The 11,983-nt window shown below is 40.4% G+C and overlaps 1 protein-coding gene across 1 annotated transcript; it reads right to left on the bottom strand.

Annotated features, from left to right (window-relative positions):
• Positions 1–3,979: 3,979 nt before the first annotated feature.
• LOC133893639 (O-methyltransferase 1, chloroplastic) lies at positions 3,980–8,619 on the bottom strand. Its single transcript, XM_062334720.1, has 7 exons — positions 8,283–8,619; positions 6,718–6,890; positions 6,519–6,639; positions 5,920–6,044; positions 5,543–5,671; positions 5,291–5,461; positions 3,980–4,407 (listed from the first exon to the last, which is right to left on the bottom strand). Exons 1-7 carry the CDS (start codon positions 8,548–8,550, stop codon positions 4,336–4,338), a joined length of 1,059 nt encoding a protein of 352 aa, XP_062190704.1. The 5' UTR covers positions 8,551–8,619; the 3' UTR covers positions 3,980–4,335.
• Positions 8,620–11,983: the final 3,364 nt, after the last annotated feature.

Genomic DNA, 11,983 nt, shown 5'->3' with positions numbered 1-11,983 from the left:
AAGAACAGGTAAATACAATTTGAATATTGCTAATTACCAATGAAGTGCTCAAGTTGGGGTTCCACAAACTGAAAAAATGGTGAAACTGTATAAAATAGAATAATCTAAGAAAAACTCAAGCCTAAACTACAATGGCTACTGTGTATATATAGGAGGACATGAGGAGGTCGACCTAGGGTTGTGCAACCATGGAAAGAGGCGTACACAAACTGGACTCCGACCCCAACACGATTACAAGAACCAACTAGGTTCAAATGGTGGCGCAACACATTATTTCTTTGAATTTGACTAAACTATAAGGAATATTTCATCGAGCTCTTACCCATTGTAAAGGGCTCGTTGTAAGCTTTTCATAATATCCAAGGTTTCCTAAAACAGACTTTGTATGAGAGAGTTATACTCGTTTTATTGATGTGATATTCTGGGACTCGACCACGACCATGACCACGGTTTCGACCATGACCAGAGCTTAACTTTGAGTCCGAGTAGACTTGTCCTTCGAGAGATGTCGTACAGATGAAGTTGTTGTGCTTCTCCCAGGTTCCTAAGCAACAAAACAGCACAAAAACTTAGTAGTATTCTATTCTTTATGAAGAAAATATGAACAATGAGGAATGAATTCACCTTGTGTGTATCCAAGGGAGCCATGGGCTCATCAGTGGCTAGGTATGAAATACGAGTGAAGTTGTGTAGAAGCTCCTGTGAGGCAGACAACATGGCATAAAATACCTTAGCATCTATCGTAAGTTCCTCCTCTACATTATTTGTATGCATTGCATCACTAAAATATAACCCGACATTTCATCTAATCCGTCACCAGTGCTAGAGTTCTTCCAATGCAGGTGACCTATGTAGATGCTCTCTATGTTCAGTCCACCTACTGTACCTAGGCATAAAACCTCTTTTACAAAGATGCATGCTATTTACAGATATTCTCCTTCTAACTTTATTGCAACAATCTAAATAAGGACAAACTACTCTAGTTTTTTCAGCATTAGGGACACTGCTAAAAGCATGGTTTAGAAAAGCATGTGTGTTATGCACCCATTCTTAAGAATGGCAACCATTGTCATTCCAACCTTGGTACATCCAACTACGATCTTCCACTGACATGGCTAATATTGCAACAACAAACTGAAACCACAAAGTAGTGTCATTGATAAGTGCCAATGAACAGTGCTACCATTTATGCATGATTACTTAGATATTTAGTTGGGGCACACATATTATCGAGTAAGGAAAAATTCAGCGAAGGTTATAGTTAGGGAAGGATGAATGATCTAAATTCAGGTGTTCATTCTTTTATTAGTTTAATAAAAGGAGAACCCCAAAAGGTGTATACTGCACATTTGTCTGTACAGCACATATATATATATATATATATATATATATATATATATATATATATATATATATATATATATATATATATTAGTCGATGGAAGATGATTAATTTATAGCTAGCAAATTATTAGTACAGCTAACCTTGTTGGCCAAGTATGAATTGGCCGATTGCGAAATGTCATTAGCTGTTGAATTGAGTACTATTTTAGTGATTGAGGTACTAATTTGCAGCTATTTGAATTGAACAACCACCTTACCTAATTAATCCTCCTAATTAAGTGTAATGCACACAGCATGTCGTGTCTATATTTAGGTGTTTTGTGTCTTTCTATCATATGAACATAAGCCGTATTATTTCAATTTGATTGACAACAGTGAGTAGACTTAAATTAAAATTAAAGACACAACAAACTAGCACACAATACTAAAGAGGAATACAATTGAATCCATTATCACTGCATAAATTGTAGTACAAATTTGCTCCCACAAAATAAATAAATCATATGCACAAGGACAAATTTTAAGAGTGTGAGAGGCCGAACCGGCAGTAGGTGGTGAGTGGCTTGGTGAGCTTGCTGACAACAATGGTGTCAACCACCTTGTCCTCCTCCTTCCATATGGCTGGGTTTATCCCGTCACCAGTCACATGGCTACCTCTGCACGCATCATGACCAAGCCACGCCGGGGCCTAGGCGCCAGCGAGGCTGCTACGCAAAAACGAGGCAACTCTTCTCGGACGATAGTGGCGGCCTCCCTCCCAGACACCCTGATAGACGATGTGGTGCGGTAGCTATGCAGAACGGGGTGGCTCCTCGCTCCCAGACGTCAGCACAGGGCGCCTCCCTCCTGGACTGAAGGACTTCGATGCGGAAGGTACGGGGCACAGGATGTTGGCATGGGGCGCTGAGGATTGGTGGCGGCGAGTGGGTTTGAGTGGTGGCAGATGAAGGACTTGGGTGCGCTGAGAGAGGGGCTGGTGAAGGACTTGGGCACGACAGGGTTTTCAGCGTTGGCACCAGATGGAATTTTTTTGGCATTGTAGGGATTTTTTTGCGTTCCTTTCCCCATTAATCCATTTATACATAAGGATAGTTGTCCACATTGGTGCCAACATGGCACACCAAGACCGCCTCCTCCGATCTTCCCTACACAAGTAACCAATTTGTAGGGAGCAGTCTGTTTTCCCTATGGTGTCAGGTTCACATTCTAGGGAACTCAAAAGCTTCCTAGGGAAAATGAAAAATTGTAGGGAAACCGGTGATTTCCGGTAGTGATTCGGAAAGGAATATGACAAAGTAATGACTTTTCATTTAATTTAAAATAAAACCTTTTATGCCTTCGCACTATGCATCCAACACTTCCAACTCAACCAATGATAATATTTCAATAAATGTAAGTTGATTGCGACTAGGCAACCAAATAACCCTTGATTGCATCCTAAGGGAATGGCTTGAATGCGTCTGACTGAACTCTGGAACCAAGCTAGCAGCTGGATCTAAACAGCCAAATATATAGGCGTCGCCAATGAGCTCTTAGACTCTGTTTGTTTCAGTTCAGGATTATAATAAACTAGCTTATTTATCTTGAGTTGAAACAAACAGCTAGCTTATTTATCCAGATTATTATAAGCTGAAGTCTAGATTATAACAATCTCATAAGCTGTGAAAAAGAGCTTATTTTAACTTATTTCGGTCTTTTACTATACTACCCATCAAATTTAGGGAAAATTACTCGTCAATACCACTCCCCCCACACCCGAATTCTCATTCCCCTGTTGAGGACATTACAAACTTTTATCATATAAAAGCAACAATCCAAACTTGAATAATCCAAGTTACCAAATAGTTCATAGCTTATTTCTCTTCAGCGTATCATAATCCAGCTTATTATAATCCATCATTTATAAGCTATTTATTATAATCCTAAACTGTAACAAATCAGAATCTTAATTTTTAACATTCTACAAGTGATTTCCCCTTTTTTTGCGCTGGTAGTGAGAGCATGGAGACCCAACGAATACGATAGCAGTTCATTTGTATAAGCGTGTTCATTTGTAAATTCAATATCAAGAATGAAAGATAGTTTGTGGGCCGGTACCTAAAATGGTTGTCCCGGTACCAAATAAAAATTAAGTTGTGGATTGATATCAAATTTTAGAAGCACCGTAACACTTATTTAATTTTAGAAGCACCGTAACACTTATTTACTAAGTTGAAATCTACGATATTTAGGAGGTTCAATTCCGTTGTAGTCTAACTGGTTAGGATACTTGGCTCTCATCCGATGGACCCAGATTGGAGTCCCGGCACCGGAATATTTTAATTTTTATTCTGTTTGATTTTTCTACAAGGTTTTCTTACTTGTTCTGGAGCTGGACGCACAGATAAACAAACGGCACAACTTCTGCCACTTGTTTTGCAGCTGCTCTTCGTCATCCTAAAAGCTGCATTTTTATAAAGGACTCGTGCTTATGAATTGGAGTAAGATGCAAGAGCTAGCAGCATGTTTCCTCTCGTAGCATAGTGGCCACGCCAACCGTCGCTCACCACCGGCTGCGCTCCCGCCGCCGATCCACAGGGCTGGCAGCATGCGGAGGGTTCACGGAGGAACGAGAGAGAGAGGGGAAACAAGGACATGTTCAATCTTTCACATTGCTCTAAAGATACATACTTGCGAAAAAAAAAAAGTTTTCAAAAATAATTGTATACATACTTGCGAAAAAAAATAAGTTTTCAAAAATAATTGCAGTTTACAGCTCGAACTTCGAATGACGTGGTATTTTGCCGAGTACAACTTGTTACATTTGAAATGCTGGCCAAAAGATCGATTTGTGTCTGAAAAACTGATGATTCTTCCACACCAAACAGAAACTTGGCACGAATCAGTGAGCGTGATCTTGCTTTTACCAGCTCTCCTCTAGTCCATGGCAAAGTTTCCCCACAAGGCAAAACCACTATCAAGCCTCAATAGCATCAAACATCATATAATGAACTATAGCTCCTCAAATCCTTCTTCATCGGCATCCTCCTCCATTCTTTCAAAATGCATCCGGAAGCTCTCCATCTATCAAAGCCAGGAAAAAGAAAATCAAATGAATACTCAAATGTCGACAGCACAACATTACTAATCCTGAATTATACCACTTCTAATTTTGATTGCAAGCTATTGGCAAGGATACAAGGTAAGGTTCTACATTACGCCAAGTCAGAAACAAGATTTATTTATTCTTCTAACGTGAGCAGCAGCAATGCTGCTTTTCTTTCATGCCAGGCGCATGGCGAAAAGTTGGATCAGAATTACTTCTGAGCTGAGTCTCCTGGATATTCAACGATTTATTAAATAATTTTACCGTTCTAGCTAGGTTGCACATGTGAGTGAATTTTCTTTTTCTAGGGAATAAACCTCGTGTAAGTATCTGATTTCTTGGCTGTCCAACCGCACAAAATATTGCATTAGAATGACCAAGGATAAGATCCTGACGTTCAGAAGACCATTGGGAACTGGCTGGTAACTGGCTAGTTACCAGAAATCCCAGCTAGGGATCAGATATCCTAGCTGATATCTGAAACCGATGTATCATCAATTTACACCGATCATCGAGATATATACAGATGCATCTGTTTCTGATAATATATTTCATATAGAATCGGTGATGATAGTTGGAAATAGGCCTCTAACCCACCCTTTTTTTTGTTTGGCTGCTCCCTAAATTTTCAGATGGTTTTTGACAGATGTCAGGGCAACTTTTGGAAACACTTTGATTCAGATTTCATTCCAAGTGTACCAGGAACTGGCTAAAATTCAGTTACCACCTTCTAGTGGGAATCATTCTGGAAATGGATTTTGAAATTTTGGCCACGAAATTTATCTCAATTTTTTTTTTGAGTCGTGCTAACTTCAAAATTACGACAGTGAAAATTCATGTGGATGTTTATTCATTGGCTACCTGTGCATCTGAAAACCGCAGCTGTTCTGCAACAAAAAGCACTCTGCCACGTTGTTCCCCCGGAGGAGCTAGATTCAAGCCTACACCCTTTGCAATATTCTCATAATGCTCAAAGCTGACTTGAAAGCCCCGGGTAAAGAAAAGGTTTTCCAGCTTATCCTGCTCTGAGCCCTGCACGACGTAGGACAAGGGAACTATTATTGACAGCCCAATTTAAAACTACAGATGTGATTTGGTATATACTTAATCAACCATGTCCATTGGTGCCGTCCAATCTGAAAAATGGGGTACTTCTCCTATGAAGATACTTCCTTTCATAGCTAAATTGCTTATGACAAGCAAAAGGTTTTCCAAGCTCGTGGGTGTGAAAAGAGGTAAACCCTGCAATGCCATGACAAATTCATCACACAAACGCAGTCTCTGAAGCTATCTCTATCAAGCAAATGGCTATTAAGACCCAAAATAGTGACACAAATAGAAATATCGTGAGCAGCACTGAGCTAATGAGATCAAAGTTGATGCTACACTCCATGAAGCGTTTCAAGAGAAAAGGGGTGGCCAAAACGCTGTACAGGGACATCAGTCTGTGCTCAAGAACAACCAAAAAAAAAAAAGGAAAATGAAACTACCTGCAATACCCACAAGCTGAGCCTATTCCCGTTGAAGCCATTTTTGCACAAGCTGTCTTGTAAATCAGGAGATTCAAAAGGAGTATGAAGCAAGACACAATTTCGTGATACTTTTGCTCCAGTTCCTGTCATGCCACAAGGGAAAAAAAAAACATATGAGGTTTTCACAATCTTTTCTGAAGCTCTCATCAAATTTTCCTTTTAGAAATAGAATAGAAGAGTATCATGTAATCCTGTTGCATGCATATTGTTATAGCTACCTCTGCTTTCAAATAATTGACACTTTTGACCAAAAGCTTTGTTGAGAAATACTTGTCCTGGCACTACTTCTATTACTACATCTGGTATTTGGAGTAAAAGGAAGGGCTTGGTTAGACAAAATCGGATAGTTTGAGGGCTCAAATAAACAAACTAGTAGTACAGCGGCTCAATTGAACGAACTGGAATAGTTCAGGTACCAGTGGTGAAATTTTGCCAAAAATAAATAGCAGATATAGATGTTAGATAGAACTAACAGAATAAACGTGAGAAAACCCATCACAAATTCTTCAAAATGGGCGAAAAGAAGAAATGTGTGATTGTGTGAGACTAGATTGCACCTCTGAGCTGCTGAGTTGCTGCATTGAAGACTCCTCCAGGTGACACATTGTACACAACAGACAACCTTGGCCAGGTCAGCCTGTATGGACGAGTGTCCATTCCATCTGTCAGCAGAACAATCTATAAGGAATGAGCCAGCAAATTATCAAAAAGTTGGAAGGAAAGAGTTTAGCATAATATTTAGTTAAATTTCAGTACCTGTCTAATATTTTCTGAACTGTGTATCAAGTTCTGTAGTTTGTCATCAATATATCTGGTTGCTAGCCTATAATAGTCTGGACAAGGCACTGCCTGTGAAACTAGATCCATATCTTGATGTCCAACATCATATGAAAGAAGAACGGCAGCATATGGATCAATGAAAAGAGGATCTGCAAGCACAATGTCATTAAGAAACATTACATATAACATATCAAAACACATCTGTAGCCCTAATCCCTCTAAAAGAAAAGTCAATACTCTATAGAGATTATTATCTGAGCTTTGCCACGAAAGAGTATATCAGGATTCAAACAACTGCCAATAGATATCAGTGTTTGCCTTGCGCGAAACTGTAACATATTTCTCTTATGATTAGAAAATGAAACATCAAAGCGCAAAATGAAAAATGCACTAAGTCATCTGCACAATAAATATTTTGCAAATCAAGTTTGTATCTTAGTTGTTGTTAGGACCTTCTTAGCCCAAAACACATGAGAATGGGCTGTTTGTCCAGCCTCGCAGCACAGTAAACCAATACATTGTGTCGGAATGCCAACAATGTGATGATGGTAATTTGACAATAAACAAGAATTTCCCACAAAAGAAACAACAGAACAACAATTGAAGATAGCTGATATAAGCCAATTTGAAATTCTTGCCCCTTTAAGCAAAACTGCCATTGTTAGGGTAAACATCCACAGAGAGGATAGCCGGACAATGTCAGTTGGGAAGGGATTAGATCATAGATGGGGGAGACAGAATATTAGGGGAGACTTAGAAGAAGGGGACTCGGAACTAGATTGGTTTCTCTTGCTTGATTACAATAGGTGATGCGCCATCCTTTATGTAGGAGCCAGTCCTAACAATCTAAACTAACAAATCTTATCTCTAAGACTAACTAATAGACCTTATCTCTAACTAATCTAATATGATCACTAATCTAATCTTGTCACTACAGTACCACAGGTACGAGCGCGGTTGTACATGTCGCTATAGGATTAGTTGTTAGGGATTATATTAGATTAGTTAGAGATAAAATTTATTAGTTAGTCTTAGAGATAAAATTTGTTAGTTTAGATTGTTAGAGCCGACTCCGATATAAAGGAGGACGCAGCACCTATTGTAATCAAGCAATAGAAACCAATCTAGTTCCCAGTCCCCTACTTCTAAATCTCCCCCTATATTATGTCTCTCAATCTATGATCTAATCCCTCCCGTAGTAGCCGACACCGCCCGGCTATCCACCTGGTGGATGTTTACCCTAACAGCCACGTTTAATAATCATAATATCAACTGCATCCAGTATCCACATACCTGTGACTCTATGGTTTGCTTGTTAAATGAATTTATAATGAAGGGGAAAAAATGGTAATGCACCATATACCGATGTTGCGCCTTGCCCAAGTGAAAACGATTGCGACAGTAGGTAGTTCAAGATGAGCAATTATGGTTTTCTCTTCAATTCGTCGAACAGGTAGCGCGCAGTCCAGCAGTACTAGCCGAACCGACGACTCAAGCAAGCAACAACATGAGAAAACAATCGAAGGCCGGTTCAGGAATACCTGGCCGGCGGGACTCTTGGTCGCGGAGGCGGGCAGCGTGGAGGGCGGCGAGGAAGAACGGGTCGCGCTCCTCCGGCTCCGGGAGCGCGCCCCCGCGGGGGGCTTCGGCAGCGGTGGCCAAGGGTCCCCGCGGCGAGGGCCTCCGAATGTTCCAGGAGGAGGAGCAGTAGCCGGGTGGTGGGGGTGGGGGACGAGGAGGCGGCAAGCTCGGCGGCGCGCGGCGCACGGACGGGGCCGGCGGTGCGGCGAGCCTCGGCAGCACGGGCATGTGTTGGGTCTTGCGTGTCCCCGCGCCCGAGCTTGGTCTGTTCGCTCTATCTGGTCGGGTGAACAGTCCAGAAATTCTTTTATTCTTGGAACCTTTTTTAAAATTTGAAAAAGAAACCTTCAAAACTAAATTTTTAAAGTAACCATTTTGGCAACACAGCCCGGTCACGTCATTTACTGCACGAGGCTCCTGCTTGCTACGCTATGGTAGAGTGGCAGGTAGTTTGCAACGTCGTGTTTCTTCTCGGGCATCTTAATGGTGTCTTGCCAAGACATTTTATGCTGGTGTGGTCGAAAGGTACATTTTAAAGATTTAGTTACAACGAATTCATTTTTCAAATTTTAGTTAAAAAGGATCGAAAGTTAAAAAAATACCAGTCCTGTATGAACTTTTTTACTTTTTAAAACTTTTTAAATAAATATTAGAAATAAAAACCATGTTTTTTATTTTAAAATACTTCAGTCCATTCGAAAGCTTTTTTTTCCATAGCGTGGCTAAATAGGTTGGCGTATTTATAAAAATAAAATAATAAGTTTATCTTTAAATTTTCTTTAAAAAGCTTGAGAAAAATGAAAATCCGCTCGTTATATCTTTTCTATCCAATTTTTAGTAGTTTTATAAATATGTTTATAAAAAACAAATTTGTGACTCTCCATGTTCCTAAATAAATTTGATATAGAAAACTTTTATCGCTAATATGCATAACAAAAACTTTTAAACGGAAATACACTTTGATAATATCCATTAAAAAGTTTTTCAAGTGATATAATTTTACTATTATCAATGGATAGTTGGATAGAAAAAAAATCAAAGATAAGTACTTGGGACCATATTGATATGGAAAATTTGTAAATTTGCCACTACTTTGAACCCCATACTGTGGTTTGCCATTAAAAAATCACGAATTGCATATTTGCCACTGGAATGCATGTATATGTCGCCATTTGCCACTACTTTGAGTTCACGTTACTATTCCTTTGATTTAAGGCAAGGAAAAAATTCACAAAATAGAAATATGAAATTGAGGAGATGTTGAAACACCAAATAACCCCTCCCCAAATTGGTACACCTTTAGGCATCCCTCTCATCCAGGTCCGCCTGCCAAGTTCAATTTTCTCCTCCCGTTGGCCATGAACCCTAGCTTCCAAATCTCCCTTTCCTCTCCCAAATCCGCATCTCCCCTCTTAAATGCTCCTTGATCCCAGGCAAGAGCTTGATTGGCACAATTTGGGGAGCATCTCGTGGTCGTGGGGCGCTGTAGTGAGCCCAGTCGGGGGCACCTAAGTAGCTTGTATGGGAGGGCCGTGTCGCCTGGAGCAGGTCACCTGGGAGGGGGTGAGGTGAACACCTGGCCGCGCTGGCCTGGAGTAGCTCGCACGGAGGGCCACGCTTGCCTGGAGCAGAGGTCGCGCCTGGAGCTGAGGAGAAATGTTGTTGAGAATGTCATCTCATGTACTCCACTGAAGGACAGTCCTACTCTAGGATCAAGTGCTTTAAAGAATAACATTGAAAAGAAGTACAAGATAAAGATTGAGTTTGACAAAGTTTTCCAGGACAAAGAGAAGGCAATTGAGTAGCTATTTGGGAAGTGGGATGATAGCTATGCGCTGATCCCAACCTTTAAAGAGGACTTACTAAAGGCACAGCCAGCAAGTCTTGTCAAATTTGACACTGAGTTTTTTCAGGGTGAAGTGTGCTTCAGGAGGCTGTTCATAGCACTCAAACCATTCATAGATGGGTTTCTATAAGGTTGCAGACCTTACATTACAATGGACTCAACACACCTCACTAGGAAGCATAGAGGGCAGTTGGCAGCGGTTGTTGTAATAGATGGGAACAATTGGCTTTTTCCTGTTGCATATGGTGTGATAGAGGCCGAGTCCAAAGAGAGTTGGACATGGTTTGTGCAGAACTTGAAGATTGCAATTGGAACTCCTCATGGGCTAGTCATTAGCACAGATGTAGGGAAAGGCATAGTGGGGTCTATCATTGATGTTTATCCAGAAGTTGAGATGGAATAACTGCAAAAAGCAATATCGTGGCCCACTTTTTTCTAAGAACATGTGGCTGGCTGCAAAATGCTACACCATCACCCAGTACAACTACCACATGAATAAGATAGCTCAGAATTATCCTACAACTATTAGTTACTTAGAGAAAAATCACCCATATTTATGGAGTTGGAGCAATTTTTCTGAGATCTCAAAGGTGGACTACATCAATAATCTATCAGAGTCTTTCAATAGATGGGTGATGAAAATTAAGGAGCTACAGATTGTGGACTTGTGTGACAAGCTTAGGAAAATGTTGATGGCTAAGTGCATTTTGAGGAGGTGGCTTGCTGCAAAAATGGAAGGAAGAATGATTCCGTACCTCGTTAAAAGGCTGAACAAACAAAACAAGAAGCTCAAAGATTACACTGTGCTAAGGACCTCTGAAGATGATACCCCTGAAGTTAGTGTGGTATCTAGAAAAGGAACGGTATGGCGGCATGCGGTGAACTTGAAGGACATACATGCTCTTGCAGATGTTGGTAAGTTAATGAAAAGCCTTGCAACCATGCATTGACTTTCATTGGTTCACTTAGGGGAGCAGACATGAACAACTACTTGCATGAATACTTTTCAGTTCAGAAATTTAGGTAGTCATATGCTGCGATATGGGACCCAATGACTTCCAAGAACCAATAGGAAATTGTAGATCTTAGTTTCAAGTTGAAGAAGCCAAAGTTAAGTAGAAAGCTAGGAAAACCAAGGGCACAGGTACAAAGCTTCTGATGAGGCTGGTAGCATCAAGAGAAAAACATGTTCTGATTGTCATGAGAAAGGCCACTTTGTTAAGTCTTGCCAAGGAGGACCTATAGTTAGCAAAAGGTACCTTTCAGTCATTAATATAATGTTCCTTGTTGTTTTTCAATTGGCTACTTACTATCTTTTTTCCCATGTAAAAAAACATCATCAAGAACTTCATCCTTAGACCATGGCCAAGGGCTTCCCTTCGGGGACGAAAATCCCGTCATAAAGGGATTCCCGAGGTTATTCTCTTCAGGACGAGATTATCTCTCCTTTCCCTTCAGATTCCCCTCGAAAGGAAACTGTTGGAGATGAAAGAAAATAAAGGAAATAGGAACAGGGAAGGAAATCGGAAAAAGTACGAAATAAAGGGAATATGGTTGGAGATGGTCTTAGGCTAAGAGAGCAATAATACATCAAGGGGAAGGGGCAGAAGCAAGGGGACTAGCTAGTTATTTTGATGTATCCATGTGATGTGTCATGGAGCTACTTCTCATATTTTGTGGTGCAATATGTAGTCTTGTCCTTTTGAAAACTTGTCATTTGTAACTATGTGGTTGTGCCTTTAGATTGAACAAGATGACCCTTATGTGTTGTATTTGGGTTGCTTATGTGATCTTGTACTCCTAATTACATTATGA

Source organism: Phragmites australis, chromosome 15, assembly GCF_958298935.1.
Source record: "Phragmites australis chromosome 15, lpPhrAust1.1, whole genome shotgun sequence".
NCBI classification, from domain to species: domain Eukaryota; kingdom Viridiplantae; phylum Streptophyta; class Magnoliopsida; order Poales; family Poaceae; genus Phragmites; species Phragmites australis.
The sequence above is the reverse complement of the archived record's forward strand: the minus strand, read 5'-3'. Positions and strand labels throughout refer to the sequence as shown.

What these genes read in the sequence shown, in the direction of transcription:
- LOC133893639 (XM_062334720.1), bottom strand. Translation starts at nt 8,550, where the DNA reads ATGCCCGTGCTGCCGAGGCTCGCCGCACCGCCGGCCCCGTCCGTGCGC. An exon ending in AGCAACTCAGCAGCTCAGAG is followed by an intron (nt 6,045 to 6,518) that starts GTGCAATCTAGT and finishes GTGGCATGACAG; the next exon opens with GAACTGGAGCAAAAGTATCA. An exon ending in TCAGCTTGTGGGTATTGCAG is followed by an intron (nt 5,672 to 5,919) that starts GTAGTTTCATTT and finishes ATGGCATTGCAG; the next exon opens with GGTTTACCTCTTTTCACACC.